The sequence below is a fragment of the Meriones unguiculatus genome (genome assembly GCF_030254825.1).
Source record: "Meriones unguiculatus strain TT.TT164.6M chromosome 13 unlocalized genomic scaffold, Bangor_MerUng_6.1 Chr13_unordered_Scaffold_33, whole genome shotgun sequence".
In the NCBI taxonomy this organism is placed as follows: Eukaryota; Metazoa; Chordata; class Mammalia; order Rodentia; family Muridae; genus Meriones; species Meriones unguiculatus.
Genome location: NW_026843645.1, coordinates 4,148,844 through 4,167,537, shown reverse-complemented (window position 1 = coordinate 4,167,537; position 18,694 = coordinate 4,148,844). Strand labels below are relative to the sequence as shown.

The 18,694-nt window shown below is 38.3% G+C and overlaps 1 protein-coding gene across 1 annotated transcript; it reads left to right on the top strand.

Moving 5' to 3' along the window:
* Positions 1 to 1,782: 1,782 nt before the first annotated feature.
* Positions 1,783 to 15,349, top strand: LOC132650796 (vomeronasal type-2 receptor 26-like). Its single transcript, XM_060376116.1, has 2 exons — positions 1,783 to 2,373; positions 14,726 to 15,349. Exons 1-2 carry the CDS (start codon positions 2,153 to 2,155, stop codon positions 15,024 to 15,026), a joined length of 522 nt encoding a protein of 173 aa, XP_060232099.1. The 5' UTR covers positions 1,783 to 2,152; the 3' UTR covers positions 15,027 to 15,349.
* Positions 15,350 to 18,694: the final 3,345 nt, after the last annotated feature.

The window sequence follows — 18,694 nt, the reverse complement described above, 5'->3', positions numbered from 1 at the left end:
TGAATGATAAGCAACCTATAGTACATAAAACCATGTAGGATACACAAAGAATAAGGGACTAGTGTTGAAGAAGAAGTAATAGATCTCCCTAGGATAGGGTAATAAAATAGTTATTTATAGATTGAAGAAGGGCTCATAAAGGAGAATTGGTTGGAAGTGGGGAAGAAAGAAGACATTAAGGAAAGTAATATGAAGAGAGACAGCCAAAATTAAATGTCAATTGAATGTTCCTGTAGCAAACTAACACAACAGTTTGCTTCCTACAATATATACATAACTGAAGGTGATCCAAATGAAATAATATGAGAGTCCCAATACGATGTCACTTGGCATCAAATGAAGACTGGGTTATATCTACTTGAGCTGGTGGCCAAAGGAGTCTTATTGGAATCCCCAAACAATGCACACTTTTGTCAAGATTATAATTTGCTCTCCATAAATTCACTGCAAGTCTCTTTTGCTGAATACAACACTTATTCAACTCACTGAACATAGAGAAATTAAGCTGGTGTCTCCAAAAAAATTCACTATATAGTTATATTTATTTATAGGTAGATAGATAGAGAGGGAGAGAGAGATAGATGATAGACAGACAGACAGACAGACAGACAGATAGATAGATAGATAGATAGATAGATAGATAGATTTGTGTGTGTAATTTGTATATATATATATATTTAAATTCCAGTAACCAAAGTTTTGTAAGATTATACATAGGAGACATCAATTAATTATTTTGTTTGTTTATATATAAGAATTAACATTACATCATTTTTTCACTTTCCTACCTTCAAAGCCTTTTGCAGTTTTAGCTCTTTTGAAATTTATATGGCCGTATTTTCATGAATTTTACCTAAGTTAGATATCAAAATTTTATTTGTGTTATATTGTATATATCATATTATAACAATAATATATAATAATACCATGAAATTATATCAGCAGTAATTATGATAAATAGTGTTACAGTAAAGTAGAAAAAGTATAGAGATGAAGTATTTTTCTTTTTGGTTGTTGTTATGAGACAGTTGACTGAATCCAGCCATCTCAAGACTTCTGCTTCCAGGTTCAAAACTGAGTTCATATTCACAGGCCCTAAAACCTACTCCTATCCTGATTCTTCAGTGATGCATGTTTGTCTTTTAATCACGAAAGAATGTAAAGAGGAAAGTGGCTGATAATCTAAACTAAGCACACAAGCCGTAAATGTGTTGCCTGTCATGATTTAAATTGACTATGAGAAGCTTGCCTCCTCTTTTGGTCATGTATTATTCTGAATTATGTGCCAGACATCCAGGAGGAGGTCTGAATGCAAAAGCTGAGTTGAGAACCCTGAACCCAGGTGTCCTGCATATGGCTGAGTCACTACTGTTTACTTTCTTGGTCAAAACCCCATGTCAAAGTATGACTGAAGTCTCCCTCTCCAGCCCCCCCCCCCACCCCATGTCCCTCCTCAAGTCCACTAAGGACGTCCTCCTCCTCTACTATATTACTGTAGCTTATCAGATCTCATCAAAACTGTCTGGATCTACTTTCCCTGTTGCTTAATTTAGCCACCTTGACTGATGGAAGTGACCAAAGAGCTATCAAAGTGAACAAAGCATGACTGCCCCTGCTCCCCTTCCTAGGAGAAATCAAATGTTCAAACTACTTTCACAACAGCAATCCAAAACAAACAAGCTGTTTTTGGATGACCTACAATTTTGTCTCAGACTCTGGTGCTCTCCAAATCACTGTGGACCATGATGAAATCATACAGGTTGTTGAAAAAAGAACCAAACATGTTTTTCACCCACATGGAGGAACCAGGTGCAAAGCCTCAGGGCTATGGGATTCCAAGAGTACATGGATGTGAGGAACAGAACAATAAAAAGACAGAAAATTCAGAGCAAGTCTGGCTACAGTGACTGAAATATCTCAGCACTGTGACCCTCAGTTTTCTGGACTTTGCTACAGTGAGTGAGCTGGCCTATCATGAGAACCTTTGGTTATGCAAAGACTGAGAGCCTGAAGCAACAGTAGGAATCAGCTGCAGCATACAAAGTCTTCTTTGACATTGTTGAGGTCTGAGCCTGTTGCAGGACATAAGCCAACAATCTCCTTGGATCTGCCTCGATGCAGGGGACTGTTTCTGTGTAGTGAAGAGCCTGACATGCCCCTTCCTTTGCTTTGCTTCAGCCTCCTCCTGCAACCTGTGTATACATCAACAGAGATATTTCTGATCCATTGTGGTTATTATGGAAAGTCCAACACCTACATGGAGGCAGATGTTAACCTTGCTACATTTATTCCCATTTCCATTCCACTTGATCTATCCCAAAATGACCAGAACTTTTTTGACACAGAACCAAGTCTACGATGGAATTTCAACCTGTGAGTACTTGCTTGAATGTGCTATGGTTGTTCTGGTTAAAAGATAGTACTAGATGACCTGCTAAACACATGTAATTCCATTGAGAATAATGAACTAGATACAGAATAATGTGAAAAATAGTTTCACATTTTTTTTTCTGCTTCATTGTGCCTCTGAAAACATTTCCACTTCTCTTTGTTATGTTTCCATTCAGAAAGAAATCAGGGATAGAAAAAAAGAACGACTTTTGTGTCTCTCCATGGTGTGATTCCATGGCGAGACTTACATATTTTTAACACACTGACTTTAATATGTCAAGATAAGTTTCCATTCTTCTCAGGTCTATCTGGCCATCTAAATGTCTTATGTTTGAATATCTGTTTCCAGAGACTTGGAGAGTTTCTGCTCTAGTGAACTTGAATATCCCTATGTGCTCAGTACAAATCTTAGACTCTCCAATTTCACGTGTTCTGGCTTTACTATCTTTAAAGTATCTCAGAGTTTAGACACTGTGGTCATACTTATCACTTATTTGATCATCACTGATATTGTAATAGAGCGTTCTGAAATCCATGTCATTTATGCCCATATTCTGTTCTCTGCTTAATTAGTTCTGCTGGAAACCCAGTGTTGTCTGATTTGACTGGTGGTTTTATGATTTTAATTTACAACATTTCTATCTGTCTTTCTCCTCCCTCACAATCTCAGTGTTAACTTATGATTTGTCTTTTATGTTACACAGTCTTTTCTGTGTACAGCTGTTTGTTCTATCCCTCATCCGAGTTCTCATAGAGACTCCTGATTCTTTTTGTGTGTGTGTGTGTGACAAAATTATTATTTTTTTATTTTTTTATTTTTTTTCAAATCCTGTACATATTTTTTTTTATTTTTTATTATCAGTTACATTTTATTTACTCTGTATCCCAGCCGTGTCCCAATCCCTCATTCCCTCCCAGTCCCTCCCTCCCTCCCTCATCTCCACCGTGCCCCTTTCCAAGTCCACTGATAGGGGGGACCTCCTCCCCATTCATCTGATCCTGTTTTATCAGGTATCTTCAGGACTGGCTGCAAAGCCCTCCTCTGTGGCCTAACAGGACTGCTTCTCCCTTCAGGGGTGGGGAGACCAAAGAGCCAGTCATTGAGTTCCTGTTAGAAATAGTCCCTGTTCCCATCACTTTGGGAAACCAATTGGTTACTGAGCTACCACAGGCTACATCTGAGTGGAGGTTCTAGGTTATATCCATACATGGTTCTTGGTTGAATGTCAGTCTCAGAAAAGACCCTGTGCCAAGATATATTTGGTCATTGTGGAGCTCCTATCCTTTCCCCATCAGACTAACTCCCCTTCTTTCTTATGATTCCCTGTACTCTGCCAAAGGTTTGGTCATGAGTCTTTGCTTTGAAAACACTGCTAGTTAGAGTCTTTCAGATGTGCTCAGTAGATTCCTGTCATACGTTCAATGCACATCTCATCTGTCTTTCTAAACGAGGATTGATCATCTTAACCCATGTCCGCTCAATTGATTATCGTTTTTAGGTGTATAGATTTCATTATGTTTATCATATCTTATAGGTCTATATAAGTGAGTATATCCCATGTTTGTCTTTCTCCTTCTGGGATATTTCACTCAGAATGATCTTTTCTAGATCCCACCATTTGCCTGCAAATTTCATGATTTCCTCCTTTTTGATTGCTGAGTAGTATTCCATTGTATAAAAATACCACAATTTCTGTACCCACTCCACCGTTGATGGACATCTGGGTTGTTTCCAGGTTCTGGCTATTACAAATAGAGCTGCTATAAACATGGTTGAGCAAGTGTCCTTTTTGTGTACTTGAACAAACTTTGGGTATATACCTAGCAGTGGTATAGCTGGGTCTGGAGGAAGCACTATTCCTATTTGTCTTAGAAAGCGCCAGATAGCTTTCCAGAGTGGTTGTACCAGTTTACATTCCCACCAGCAGTGGAGGAGGGTGCCCCTTTCTCCACAACCTCTCCAGCATGTGTTATCGCTTGAGTTTTTCATCTTGGCCATTCTGATGGGTGTAAGGTGATATCTCAGGGTCGTTTTGATTTGCATTTCCCTGATGGCTAATGAGGATGAGCATTTCTTTAAGTGTTTTTCTGCCATTCGATATTCCTCTGTCGAGAATTCTCTGTTTAGCTCTGTTCCCCATTTTTTAATTGGATTACTTGGATTGCTGCTTTTCAGCTTCTTTAGTTCTTTGTATATACTGGATATTAGTCCTCTGTCAGATAAAGGGTTAGTGAAGATTCTTTCCCAATCTGTAGGGAGTCGTTTTGTTTTGATGACGATATCCTTTGCTTTACAGAAACTTTTCAGTTTCATGAGGTCCCATTTATTGATTGTTGCTCTTAGAGCCTGTGCTGTTGGTGTTCTGTTCAGGAAGTTGTCTCCTGTGCCAATGAGTTCTAGGCTGTTCCCCACTTTTTTTTTCCAATTGATTTAGGGTATCTGGTTTTATGTTGAGGTCCTTGATCCACTTTGACTTTAGTTTTGTGCAGAGTGATAAATATGGATCTATTTTCATTTTTCTGCATGTAGACATCCAGTTGGTCCAGCACCATTTGTTGAAGATGCTGTCTTTTTTCCATTGATTGGAATTGGCTTCTTCGTCTAATATCGAGTATTCATAGGTGTGTGGATTTGTTTCTGACTCTTCTATGGGGTTCCATTGATTCTCCTTTCTGTTTCTATGCCAATACCATGCAGTTTTTATTACTGTTGCCCTGTAGTACAGCTTGAGATCAGGAATGGACATACCTCCAGATGATCTGTTGTTGTACAGGATCGTTTTGGAGATTCTGGGTTTTTTGTTTCTCCATATGAAGCTGAGAATCTTTTTTTCAAGGTCTGTAAAGAATTGAGTTGGTATTTTGATGGAAATTGCATTGAATCTGTAGATTGCTTTTGGCAGTATGGCCATTTTCACAATGTTAATCCTACCAATCCATGAGCATGGGAGATCTTTCCATCTTCTGATATCTTCTTCGATTTCTTTCTTCAGAGACTTGAAGTTTTTCTCAAACAGGTCTTTCACTTGCTTGGTTAGAGTCACACCAAGGTACTTTATGTTATTAGTGGCTATTGTGAAGGGTGTTGTTTCCCTAATTTCTTTCTCAGCCTTTTTGTCTTTGGTATATAGGAGGGCTTCTGATTTTTTTGAGTTGATTTTGTATCCTGCCACTTTGCTGAAGGTGTTTATCAGCTGAAGGAGTTCTCTGGTTGAATTTTTGGGGTCGCTCATGTATACTATCATATCATCTGCAAATAGTGACACTTTGACCTCTTCCTTTCCGATTTGTATCCCCTTGATCTCTTTTAGTTGTCTTATTGCTCTGGCTAGGACTTCAAGTACTATGTTGAAGCAATATGGGGACAATGGACAGCCTTGTCTTGTCCCTGATTTCAGTGGAATTGATTTAAGTTTCTCTCCATTGAGTTTGATGTTAGCTATAGGCTTGCTATATATTGCCTTTACTATGTTTAGGTATGTGCCTTGTATCCCTGATCTCTCCAAGACTTTAAACATGAATGGGTGTTGGACTTTGTCAAATGCTTTTTCGGCGTCTAAGGAGATGATCATGTGGTTTTTCTCCTTCAGTTTGTTTATGTAGTGGATTACATTGATGGATTTCCGTATGTTGAACTACCCTTGCATGCCTGGGATGAAGCCTAATTGCTCATGGTGGATGATATCTTTGATGTGTTCTTGGATTCGGTTTGCAAGTATTTTATTGAGTATTTTTGTGTCAATGTTCATAAGAGAGATAGGCCTGAAGTTTTCTTTTTTTTTTGTTGGGTCTTTGTGTGGTTTAGGTATTAAGGTGACCGTGGCTTCATAGAATGAGTTTGGTAGTGTTCCTTCTGTTTCTATTTTGTGGAATAGCTTGAGGAGAATTGGAGTTAGCACTTCTTTGAAGGTCTTGTAGAATTCTGCGCTGAAGCCATCTGCTCCAGGGATTTTTTTGGAGGGGAGACTGTTAATGACTGCTTCGATTTCCTTGGGAGATATAGGGCTATTCAGTCTTTCTACCTGATCTTGACTTAGTTTTGGTAGATGGAATCTTTCAAGAAAATTATCCATTTCATTTAGATTCTCAAATTTTGTGGCATATAGGCTTTTGTAGTATGACCTAATAATTGTTTGGATTTCCTCAATGTCTGTGGTTATATCCCTATTTTCATTTCTGATTTTGCTGATCTGGATAGTTTCTCTCTGCTTTTTAGTTAGTTTGGCTAAGGGTTTGTCTATCTTGTTGATTTTCTCAAAAAACCAGCTTTTTGTTTCATTGATTCTTTGTATAGTTTTATTTGTTTCTAGTTGATTGATTTCAGCCCTTAGTTTGATTATTTCCAGCCATCTGCTCCTCTTGGGTGTATCTGCTTCTTTTTTTTCTAGGGTTTTCAGTTGGGCCATTAAGTTGTTTGTATGTGATGTTACGAATTTCTTCTTGCAGGCACTTAGTGCTATAAATTTTCCTCTGAGCACTGCTTTCAATGTGTCCCATAAATTTGGGTATGTTGTTCCTTCCTTTTCATTGAATTCTAGGAAGTCTTTAATTTCTTTCTTTATTTCTTCCTTAACCCAGCTGTCATTGAGTAGTAAGTTGTTCAGTTTCCATGTGCGTGTCGGCTTTTTGTTGTTTCTGTTGTTGTTGAGGTCAAGCTTTAGTCCATGGTGGTCAGATAGTATACAAGGGATTATTTCAATCCTTTTGTATCTGTTGAGGCTTGCTTTGTGGCCCACTATATGGTCTATTTTGGAAAAGGTTCCATGTGGTGCTGAAAAGAAGGTGTACTCTTTTGAGTTTGGGTGAAATGATCTGTAGACGTCTATTAGGTCCATTTGATTTAGGGATTCTGTGAGTGCTTTTATTTCCCTATTTGGTGTCTGTCTAGTTGATCTGTCCCTTGGTGAGAGTGGAGTGTTGAAGTCTCCCACTATTAAGGTATTAGGATCAATGTATTATTTAAGCTTTAATAATGTTTCATTTACGAATGTCGGTGCTCTTGTATTTGGAGCATAGATATTCAAGATTGTGATGTCCTCTTGGTGGATTTTTCCTTTGATGAGAATATAGTGGCCCTCCTTATCTTTTTTTATTAACTTGGGTTGAAAGTCTATTTTATTAGATATTAGGATGGCTACTCCCGCTTGTTTTCTGGAACCATTTGCTTGAAAAACAGTTTTCCAGCCCTTTACTCTGAGGTAGTGTTTGTCTTTGTTGCATAGGTGTGTTTCTTGGATGCAACAGAATGTTGGATCCTGTTTCCTTAACCATTCTGTTAGCCTGTGTCTTTTTATTGGTGAGTTGAGTCCATTGATATTGATAGATAATAGTGACCAATGCATGTTAGTTCCTTTTGTAATGGAGTCGATGATCTAACCCTGTTTCATTGCTTGTTTTCTTTTCATTTTTGTTGGGACATTATCTGTATGCCCTGTTTTCTTGGGTGAATTTGTTTTCATTGGATTGGAGTTTTCCTTCTAGTATCTTCTGTAGGGATGGTTTGCTGTGTAGATATTCTGTAAATTTAGTTTTGTCATGGAATATTTTGTTTTCTCCATCTATGTTGATTGAAAGCTTTGCAGGGTATAGTAGTCTGCGTTGACATTTGTGATCTCTTAGAGTCTCCATGATACTTGCCCAGGCCCTTCTGGCTTTCATAGTTTCTGATGAGAAGTCCGGTGTGATTCTGATAGGTCTACCTTCATATGTTACTTGGCCTTTTTCCCTTGCTGCTTTTAATATCTTTTCTTTGTTCTGTAGATTTAGTGTTTTGACTATGATGTGATGTGATGTGTTTCTTTTCTGGTCTAGTCAATTTGGAGTTCTGTAGGCCTCTTGTATATTTATGGACATCTCTTTCTTTAAGTTGGGAAAATTTTCTTCTATGATTTTCTTGAAACTATTTTCTGGACCTTGGAGTCTGGAGTCTTCTCTTTCATGAATTCCTATTATTCTTAGATTTTGTCTTTTCATAGCATCCTTGATTTCTTGGATATTTTGTGATTGGAACTTTTCTGATTTTACTTTTTCTTTGAGAGAAGTATCCATTTCTGCAAGTGTGTCTTCAGCTCCAGAGATTCTCTCTTCCATCTCTTGTATTCTGTTGGTGATGCTTACTTTTGTGGTTCCTGATCTTTTCTCCAAGTTCTCCAGCTCAAGGGTTTTCTCATTTTGTGTTTTCTTTATTGATTTTAATTCTGTTTTCATGTCTTGCACCATTTCTTTCATGTGTTTCAATTTGGATTCCTGTCTCTCCACGATGGCCTCTATTTCTTTTGTCATTTCCTTCTTATATGCCACTAATTTTTCCTCTACTTGTGTATCTATTTGTTTGGCTATGTTTGCCTGTGTTTCTTTAAGGATATTGTCTATTTCTTCTTTCTTTGCCTCCAATTGACTGGCCATCTCTTTGAAAGACTTGTTCATTTCCTCCTTATGAGCCTCAAATAATTGGGCAAGCATGGCTTTAATATCATTTTCCTGTGCTTCTGCTGAATTGGTGTATCCATCGATTTTGGGGTTTGCTGGTGAAGTCATGATGTCCTGATTTATGTTGGAAGTGTTCTTTCGCCTACCTCTGGCCATTGGCTTATCTGAAACCTTCCCTGTTTGTTTTTGGATTCTGCAGATCAGACTGGGGCTGTCTCTCTCTGGTGTCTGGAGAGTTCTTCAGGAAGCTGAGCACTCTCAGCGTGTGCTGAGGACTAGCTGTACCTGTGGGAGGAAAGTACGCAGGCGCAAACGGGGCAAATGCAAGCATGTGTGCACGCGCGCGTGTGTGTGTCTGTGTGTGTAAGTGTGCGTGGATGAGTTACTCGAGGGACAGAGTGATGGCTAATGTTGAACCCTTGAGTGTGTGGGAGGGGCTCTGCAGTGTATATGTCGCAGGCGCTAATGATGATCGCAGCGCAATTTCTGGCATTAACTGTCTTAAATCCTCAATCAGGCCCACAGGGCAGGAACTTCAATGTCCCTACTGCCCCTCTGTTTCCCAAAGTGGGTATGTGGGTGGGAGGGGGGTTCGATGCCTGGCTTCTGATTTAGAAGGACCCAGGATCTGGGGAACTGCAGATTCTCAAGGGTGCACTCACTTACAGGCAGGTCTCTTGGCAGAGATTGTGGTATCCGGGGCTCTCTGCTCTCTGGTTTGGCCCTGCTTCTTTGATGTGTTCTGCCAGTTCTGTGCTGCTGTCACTGCCAGGTTCTGAGGTCTTGCTGCAGCTGTAGATTTCAGGGTGGTCACTTCAGCAGGGATGGGGTAACCAGGCTCTCTGTTCTCTGGTTTGGCCCTGGTTATTCTTAAACTGGAGGGCTGTGGTGCCCCGTCAGTTCAGTGCTGCTCCGCTGCCACGTCCCGCTGTAACTGGAGACTGGGTTGCTAGTCCCAATGCTTTCTGGGAAGTCCTGGGATCTCTTTGTTGTGCTCTCCAAGCTTGGGAGGCCCAGCGCCTGGTGTGTCCAGGTTGTATGACGGCTCTGCCTGGTTTTGGTGAGTATATAGCGTATTCTCTGTCACTGTGGGATTAGGTGGGCCGTACCGTCAGTGATGGCGATCCTGCAGAGCTAGTATGGTGTCTAGCAGATTCGCGCCCTGGGAGGATGGTGCAGCCGCTGCGCGAATCTGGGACTCCGGGGCACGTACCGCTGGCTTTTGTCTGCCGCTAAAGCGCTTGGGGCTCCGTCTCAGCGGCTGTATACCCCAGGCAGTTAGGTCTGCACTGAGAAAGATGAGTCCGCTGTGCCCCTGTGCCGAGGAGGAAGGAGCGACTCCTGATTCTTATCTCGATGCCCAGTTGAATTCATTGCTTGGTTCTGTCTTCTTTTCTGTTGTTCATCTCTTTACTTTCTGAAATATATATCTGCCACTTTATCTCTCTGAGAAACTGTATTGTAGGTTGTTGGTTATTTATGATAATGTGGAGGAATCATTAGGCTTTTTTATATTCCTGTTTTTCAGTTGATGCTATAATTGGTACATATGTTCATTTGAACATCAGTGTTGGGAATAGGGTGGTCCTTTGCTGAAAAGTACCTTCTTGAAACTTCAATGCCTATTTCCTCTCAGATTAGGAAACAAACATACTAGACTAAAGTCCTGGTACTTTTACTGTTATAGAGTACTTGAATAGAAAAAAAAAAAAAAAACAATGACCAAGGATGTCTAATTTATTCTGGAAGTAAAGAACTCTTAAGAATGCTTTCACAAGATAGAGAAACCATAGTTCAGTAGCCCACTGCAGCAAGAGAGAGAAGGAATCCCAACACAGGAGGAAGAAAAGAGCCCATCCTCAGAGATGGATAAAAGACAGAAAAGACTGAATCGTTAATTGACCTGTCTTAATCTAGATTCTGTTTGAGCTATGATAGGTGGATCAAGTCTCAACTCCTTGAAGATTAAATCATAGTTGTTTAAAGTTTATACAGAGATATACAAGTTTTAAATATATTAACATGACCACAATCTATAATCTACACTGAAATTCTCACTGTAGGAAAAACAGGTAACAAGTGTCTGTAAACAGTTGGAGTAGACTGATGCTTCACAAATCAGATTGGGCACCAAATAAGGATGGTTCTGGGCTAAAAAACAAACAGCCTTTCCACTCTCAGAATATTTAATGACAGATAAGATTTCAGCACAATGAGAAGCATTGAACTATATCTTCAGCAGGAATGAAATGACATTAAAAATTTTGGTCCTGTAACTATAAGAAGACTAGCCAGTGCTTTCACCTGGTGGTTTTCATAACATATCATTACTCCACTGATTAATATTTTAAAATTCTGAAATATTAAACTCATTAAGTCTCATTTTCACATACTTTAAACCACTTTCTCAGACATTTACAACTTGCATTTACATACGTTAAATAACTTTCTTAGACATTCAAAATTTCCATCAACTTTAAAGTATTTGTTTCCCCCATCCATGCATTTACCAGGAGACAGATTGACAAGCAAGTTCTTTTAAATGAAAGAATCATAAAATGTAAACTGTTAGGTATTAGTAGATTCATTTTGAATCTCATTTAAATCTAATTTTGTTAGATTGGATGTTTCAGTGTGAAGTCAGCAAGATAATGCCTTCTTCAGCAGGGGATCTAGATATCTGTAGAAAAGAACAAAGCCTGGCTTTCATGCATGATATGGACTAACCATGCAGCTGCAGCCTTGTTCAGAGGAGCTGTATAAAGTTTCATAAACTCTGCTAAAATTCTATGGTGACAACATGCTCTGAACATGACAAGAGATCTGAGAGGGGTAAATTTGAGCAGGAAGTATAATCCAATTGGCCTCTATATCAATCAAAATGACAGAGACTTACTGGAAACCTGGGCACCAAGTCTGGGATCCTCCATGCTGTTCTCAAAGACTTTGTAGGGAACAGAGGTTGACAGTCTTTGGATGCCACACAAAACAACATTGTCTTCAGCTGCCACATAAGGCATCATGAAAACTAAACATCAGACTTGTGAGGCCTTTGCTTTTTATTTTTTTATGGAGCAGGAACTTGGAAAAGTAACCTACTTTGGTCAGGCAGAGTAGAGCATTTAACTCAACAGTGTCCAAAGGTTAGGCAGGGATTTATTGTTGGGTGAAGCATGTGGCAATTCATGGTTCAGTCGTCATCATCATCACAGTTGAAATATGATCAAAGGAAAGGCCATTTCTGCATATCTTAGCTACCAACTCCAGATGTCTGGCAAAGAAATAATTTTCATTACATTCCTTAAATCCGTACTCAGCAGAACTCTCTGAGGGCTTTGAGGGAGAACATCTTACTTATTATCGTATTTTTCACTGGAATATTTTTATTGATTAATTAAATTTCCATCTTAGTCATAGGCCCCACTCTCTTCTCCTCCCAATCCTACTCTCTCTCCCATATCCTCCTCCACTCTTCTGCCCCCCTACCTACACACCCCAGCCCCTGTAGTCTTATGATGATTGAGTTTGTGTTACTCCCCTGTGGTCAGTTAGATAAGTTCTATCAGGGTAAAGTGATCAACAAACATACAGTATAATCCAGGTCCACTCCATTAACTAGTGTGCCCGCATAAAACCTAATCAGCACATCAGCTACTTATATGTAGAGGAGCTAGGTTGAGACCCTGTATTGTGCTTGGTGGGTGCATCAGACTTCTTAGAACCCTCTGGGGCCTGGTTGATTGACCCTGATGATCTTCTTGTGATGTTCCTGTCACACAAATATAAATGAATAAATATACAGACATAACCAACTGAGTCGATTCTTTAGTCTTTAGTATTGCTTTCATGTGATTGGAAAAACATAAGCCCTCAGCTCAAATGGAAAAAAAATAGAATTTCTTCTATAAATTTGAGAGTCTGTGAACACAATTTAGGCTATCACAAATTCCATGATACAATGTGGAAGCAGCTTCATGAATTTTCATAGTAACAGAATATATAAAGAAAACTATAAATCCAATAAAGCACTGGAAACCTCAGAGAGGATGTTGACAGTAAAATGGAGCAAGTTATCATATAGGCCCAAGATGGCTATGTGATGTCATTCTTGTCTTTTAGATTAGCAAAAGCTAGGAATGTGCTGGGTTACTACATTCTAAAATGATTTTATTCATCATCTCAGCTATAGGAGATCTAGATAGATAGATAGCAAGATAGATAGCAAGATAGATAGATAGATAGATAGATAGATAGATAGATAGATAGATAGATGATAGATAGAGATACAGATGCAGATACAGATATAGATATAGGCATCATCTTAACCATAACTTGTCCAAGAAATGGCTACTCAGGGTGCTACAGGTAGCCTGGGCTATGTTAATGAGCCTCTCAAACTACAACATTGCAATCTCTCCACATCAATGATTTTTTTATAGCCAGTCTTTGTAGACACAGCTCTGTCCAGGAGTTCTCATTGATACATGCATACATTCCTACAGTTCAATATTTAGTATGGGATAATCCTTAAGGAAGACAAGTTCTCTTTCTCTATGTTGTTGCTAATTGCCTGCTTTTGCCCAATAGATTCTTTCTTAACAGAACATCTAGCCACAGATCCCAGACTAACGTGGTACAACCAAATGGAATTTCTTTCTGGTGATGGCAGGTCAGAAAGCAGAATCCTTCCTTCAGTAGAACCCAGTGGATTTCAGGCTAATGATTTCTGTTAAGCTCCCTCTGTTAGGGTCACCCAGATTCTTATCTACTAAAGGTTTGAAACAAGCTTCTGAGGACCCAACCCCAAGCACTGAAGGCTATGTGTGACACAGTTCAACTCACCTACCTGCAACAAAGTACCACTTTCTCCCATTATGAGCACTTTTGTACTGTCTTAATGTATTTTGGGTTTTCCTCTTTTTTATATGCTATTTTAAATTACTTTTCCCCCCTGCCTTACCTAGAAAACTCTACTCATTCATTTAATTTGCAAGCTTAGAGAAACACCTTTCCATTACTAATTTTTAAATACTTTTTGAGTTTTTGTAAAGATTTAATAAATTTTACATTATGTTTATGAGTGTTTTGCCTACAAGTTTTTGTGTGTACCACTTGTATGCAGTGTCACTTCAGAGGCCAGTGGATCCTCTAGAACTGGTGATACACACTATTAGAACCTAAAACTGGCTACTGTGACTTGAATCAGGGTCCTCCACAAGAGCAGCAACTAGTCATAACATATCAGTCATTTTTCAAACCCAAGAACACTATTTTGCACATGCTTATTTATTCTTATTTCATTTATTCGAGAGCTCACCTTCTTATATATGTGTGAATACCACAGGTGTCCTTGGTGACCAAAGATGCCAGAAAGGATCTTGTGAATTGGAGTTAAACATGTTTCCAAGGCCACCCTGTGGGCACTGAGAACTGATACTAGCTTTTATTCAAAGGGGTCTATACCACAAAAAGACAATTTAACACTAGGAATGCACATAAACTTGTTAGAATTTTCAAAAGTGAGTATGACATTGAATCATTACAAAAGAAAAGGTTGTGAAGCTCTTACTTATTATATTCCTAGTGAACACCTTAGTGACTCTTTTATAACCCAGGGCTTCCATGAGCTGAAATGTCATAAGCACCTATGTATTCAGTAGTCATAAGATACAAAGAAGTGATATTTTACGCACACAATGTACACCAAAAAATATTAGAAACAGTTAAATTTCTGAGAGTTTAGGAGCCATTCCATGACGTTCCTGACTTGTCAGGGGCTTATTCACACAAGATTTACATGTAACAGGAAAAGTCAAAGGCTAGGACCTCTAGAGTCCTGTATTTGATAAAGACTTTTTGAGAAAAATGTACTGACAATACCCATCCTTCTATCCCTCGGGTTTAGACTGAAATGGAGAAACTATCAATATTTGCTGACCTTATACTTTGCCATTGAAGAGATCAACAAGGACTCAAACCTGCTTCCCAATATGACCTTGGGTTTTCACATCTACAATGCCTTTAATTCTAACAAAATGACCTTGAAGGGCCCTCTGATGTGGCTGTCTGGAAGAAGTGAGTATATCCCTAACTACAAGTGCAACACTCAACACAAAGCTCTAGGAATCATTTCAGGAAAAAAGCCGGAATTTTCTGCTGCAATTGAAACACTTTCAGAGCTCTACAATGTCCCACAAGTAAGTTAGAAACATATTTTTAAGCACAACCACATCTTAGACCTGACTGAAACAAACAAACCAACAAAAGAACAATAACAGAAGAAACAAAAGAAAACAGAAAAGTGGATTATGTTTACTGTAGGCAGATTTCAAATAGTAGTGAACAAATTATTTTGATTTAGCAATAGTTAACAAATGACAGAGTGTGGTGAAAACCATGGACAGCAAATTCTGGGAATTTCTAAGCAGATCACTTAGTAGTATCCATGATTCTATCTTCAAACAAACGATTGTGTACTGTGGATACTCAGTCTGCATTTGACTATAAGTCAAATTCTACAGCAAAGATTCCTAACTACCCAATCTAGCATATAAACATCTTAAAATTCCTATGGTTGTCAATACTGGACATATGGAAAAAGAAAGTGGAGGAAATGTAACTAAGTTTTTGGAACAATGTTTAATGCCATCACCGATGAAAATCTTTCAAGGAATTAATGATCTCATTCAGGAAAGTAGATCTTAGAATAGCAGTCACGGAGACCAACCACTTAGCTGTATCATCACAAATGACTCTTGCCAGGCTACACTGAAGAAATGCATCTGTCATCAGGCATTACTACAAACAAAAAATACTTTGTGACAACAAGAATCAGCAATAATCAAGATTAAAAAACCCACATGGTAACTCATTGTTATCACTCAGTTAAACAATTCATCAATGTATTTTAAGTTAAGTTAATAAAAATAAAAGACAATAATTTTCATCTGTCTGAGATTTGTCTCTATCAAATCTAACAAGAGGGATGATACAATAAGCCCTGGCAATGAGGCCCCAGGTCATCACAACTTGCACCATTTTAACTTAGGAAACTGAATCTCTAAAAACTTTGTTAGTCTCTTTCTGTATTTGCTTTTATAAAGGTGAAGGTTCTCTGAAATATGGTGTTATGTGATTAATGTTAATGCTTTCTGCAGTTTTCTCTACATCAGGTACTCTTTTGCATTGTTAATGCAACAAGAGAGATCTTTCGTGCCTTTCAAAGCCAGTGAACAGCTTATTGTTTACTTCTTGGCTGCTGCAGACACCTTAGTAACTTTGGAGCCTATGGTATTTGTAAAAGACTGTATTCCACCACATAATTTAGGGACAGGCTAATTTCACCGAAGACATTCTCCTTAACAGTATTCAGTCCTTTAACCTTCATATTTGAATAATGAAGTCACTTCCTCACACAGGGTGATGATTCCAAATACCTGAAACTCAGAATCACTTTTTTTCTTTGCTTCCTCAGGTCACATATGGACCATTTGATTCCATGCTTAGTGACAAAGATACATTCCCATTTCTTTATCAGATGTCTACTAAAGACAGAGGTCTAGCCCAAGGGCTAATCTCTTTATTACTCCACTTTGGCTGGAAGTGGGTGGGGCTCATTGTTTCTGATGATCAGAGAGGAAGGGAGTTTCTCTCTGACCTGAAAGTAAAGATGGTGTCAGAAGATATCTGTGTGGCTTTTGCAGAAAAACTCCCAGAGAATTGGAATGAAAATGTAAAATATGATTATGGTTTGCTGAACTTGAAACAACATACAGGAGTAAATGTGAATTTATTCTATGGTGATATGGATGACTTGCTGTTCTTCTGTGTAAACATCCATATCTTTGTCACCAGAAAGAGGGTGTGGATCTTTGCAAAGCCACACTCGACATACTTAGAGTCTATACTAAATGAAAAGCATGTTTTGATAAACCTATTCAGTGGAAGCTTCTCATTTTTAAAAAAGAGAACTATCCCTGGCTTCAAGCACTTTCTTGAGGCCCTTACACCCTCCCATTACCCAGGAGATGTTTACTTCTCTAAGTTCTGGATTGACAATTTTAATTGTTCACCTCCTGCTTCAGGATGTGGAAATCATAAACCTTGTCCAGTGAATATTTCCCTAAAGACTAACGATAAAATAAATGATATGGTGACTATTTCTGAGCCCAGCTATTCCATATGGAGTGCAGTGTATGCAGTGGCCCATGCCCTGCATAAAATGCTATTAAGCAAAACTGAAATGGAATCTAAAGAAGACAGAAACACAGACTGGCTTCTACCATGGCAGGTAAGCCTCACTCATAAGCAGGGGAAGGTGAGAATCTTACATTATTAGTAAGTAATTTGCTGTGGTCAAGCCAATAAAACATTTTCATCTTATAATTCAAAGTATAAGTGTCTGCTAGTTTTCCCTCCAGGGATTTTATGTGTGTCATTAAGTTGCTTGTATGAGATGTCTCAAACTTCTTTCTGGCAGCACTTTGTGCTATGAACTTCCTCTTGGCACTGCTTTCATTTTGTCCCATAAGATTTTATTACTATTGTTCTGTAGTACAACTTGAAGTCAGGTATGGAAATGCCTCCAGAAGTTCTTTTATTATACAAAAAGTTTTAGCTATTCTGTTGTGTGTGTGTGTGTGTGTGCGTGTTCCATATGAAGTTGAAAATTGTTCTTTCAAGGTCTGTGAAGAATTGTGTTGGTATTTTGATAGTAATTGCATTGAATCTGTAGATTGCTTTTAGTAGGACTGTCATTTTTACTATGTTCATTTGACCAATCCATGAGCATGGGTGATATTTCCATCTTCTGATGTCTTTTTCAGTTTCTTTTTTCAGAGATGTGAAGTTCTTGTCACAGAGGTCTTTCTCTTACTTGGGTAGTTACCCCAAGATATTACTTCTGGTTATTATGATGTATGCTGTTTTCCTGATTTTTTATAAGCCCATTTATCATTTATAGTCATGTGGACTACTGATTTTATATGTTAATTTTATAACTTATAAAATTCTTCTTAGCACTGCTTTCATTGTGTCCCAGAAGATTAGGCATGTTGCCCCTTCATTTTCATTGAATTCTTGAAAATCTTTAATTTATTTCTTCCCTGACTCAGTGGCCACTGAGTTTTTCAGTTTCCATGAGTTTTTTTGTTTTGTTTGTTTCTTTTTTTTTTTTTTTTTTTTTTTTTAGGTTTTCTCTTGTTTCCATTGTTATTGATATCTAGCTTTAATCCTTGGTGGTCTGATAAGATAAAAAGGTTATTTCAACTTTATTGTACCTTTTGAGGCTCACTCTCTGTCCAAGTCAATGGGCAATTTTGGAGAAGCTTCTGTAAGTTGCTAAAAAGAAGGTATATTCTTTTTGTCTGGGTAAAAATTCTATATATGTCTGTTAAATCTATTTGATCTGTGCATATGTTAGTGTAACTGTTTCTCTATTTTCTGTCTTCATGACCTGTACTTTAGTGAGTGTGGGGTTTTGAAGTCTCCCTCTATTACTGTGGCTGTATTAGTGTATAATTTAAGCTTCAGTAATGTTACTTTTACAAATGTAGGTGCCCTTGTATTTGGAGCAAAATATTCAAAATTGAGACATCATCTTGGTGTATTTTTTTCTATTATATGTATCCTTTTGCTATGATATGTGTCCTCTTATATCTGTTTTGAATAAATTCAGTTAAAAGATCATTTTATTAGATATTACGATGGCTTCTTTCAACTTTCATCTTGGGTCAGTTTCCTTGAAAAACCTATTTCCATCCCTTCACTCTGAGGTAATGTCTTCCTTTGTTTTTAAGATTTTTTTGTATGCAGCAAATTGATAAGTCCTGTTTTATGCATCCACTGTGTTAGTCTGTGTTTTTTTATTGAGGGA

Bases quoted from the DNA above. Each gene is read 5' to 3' on its own strand.
- LOC132650796 (XM_060376116.1), top strand. From the start codon at position 2,153: ATGCCCCTTCCTTTGCTTTGCTTCAGCCTCCTCCTGCAACCTGTGTAT. The intron at 2,374-14,725 runs GTGAGTACTTGC...CCTCGGGTTTAG, and splicing joins CTACGATGGAATTTCAACCT to ACTGAAATGGAGAAACTATC.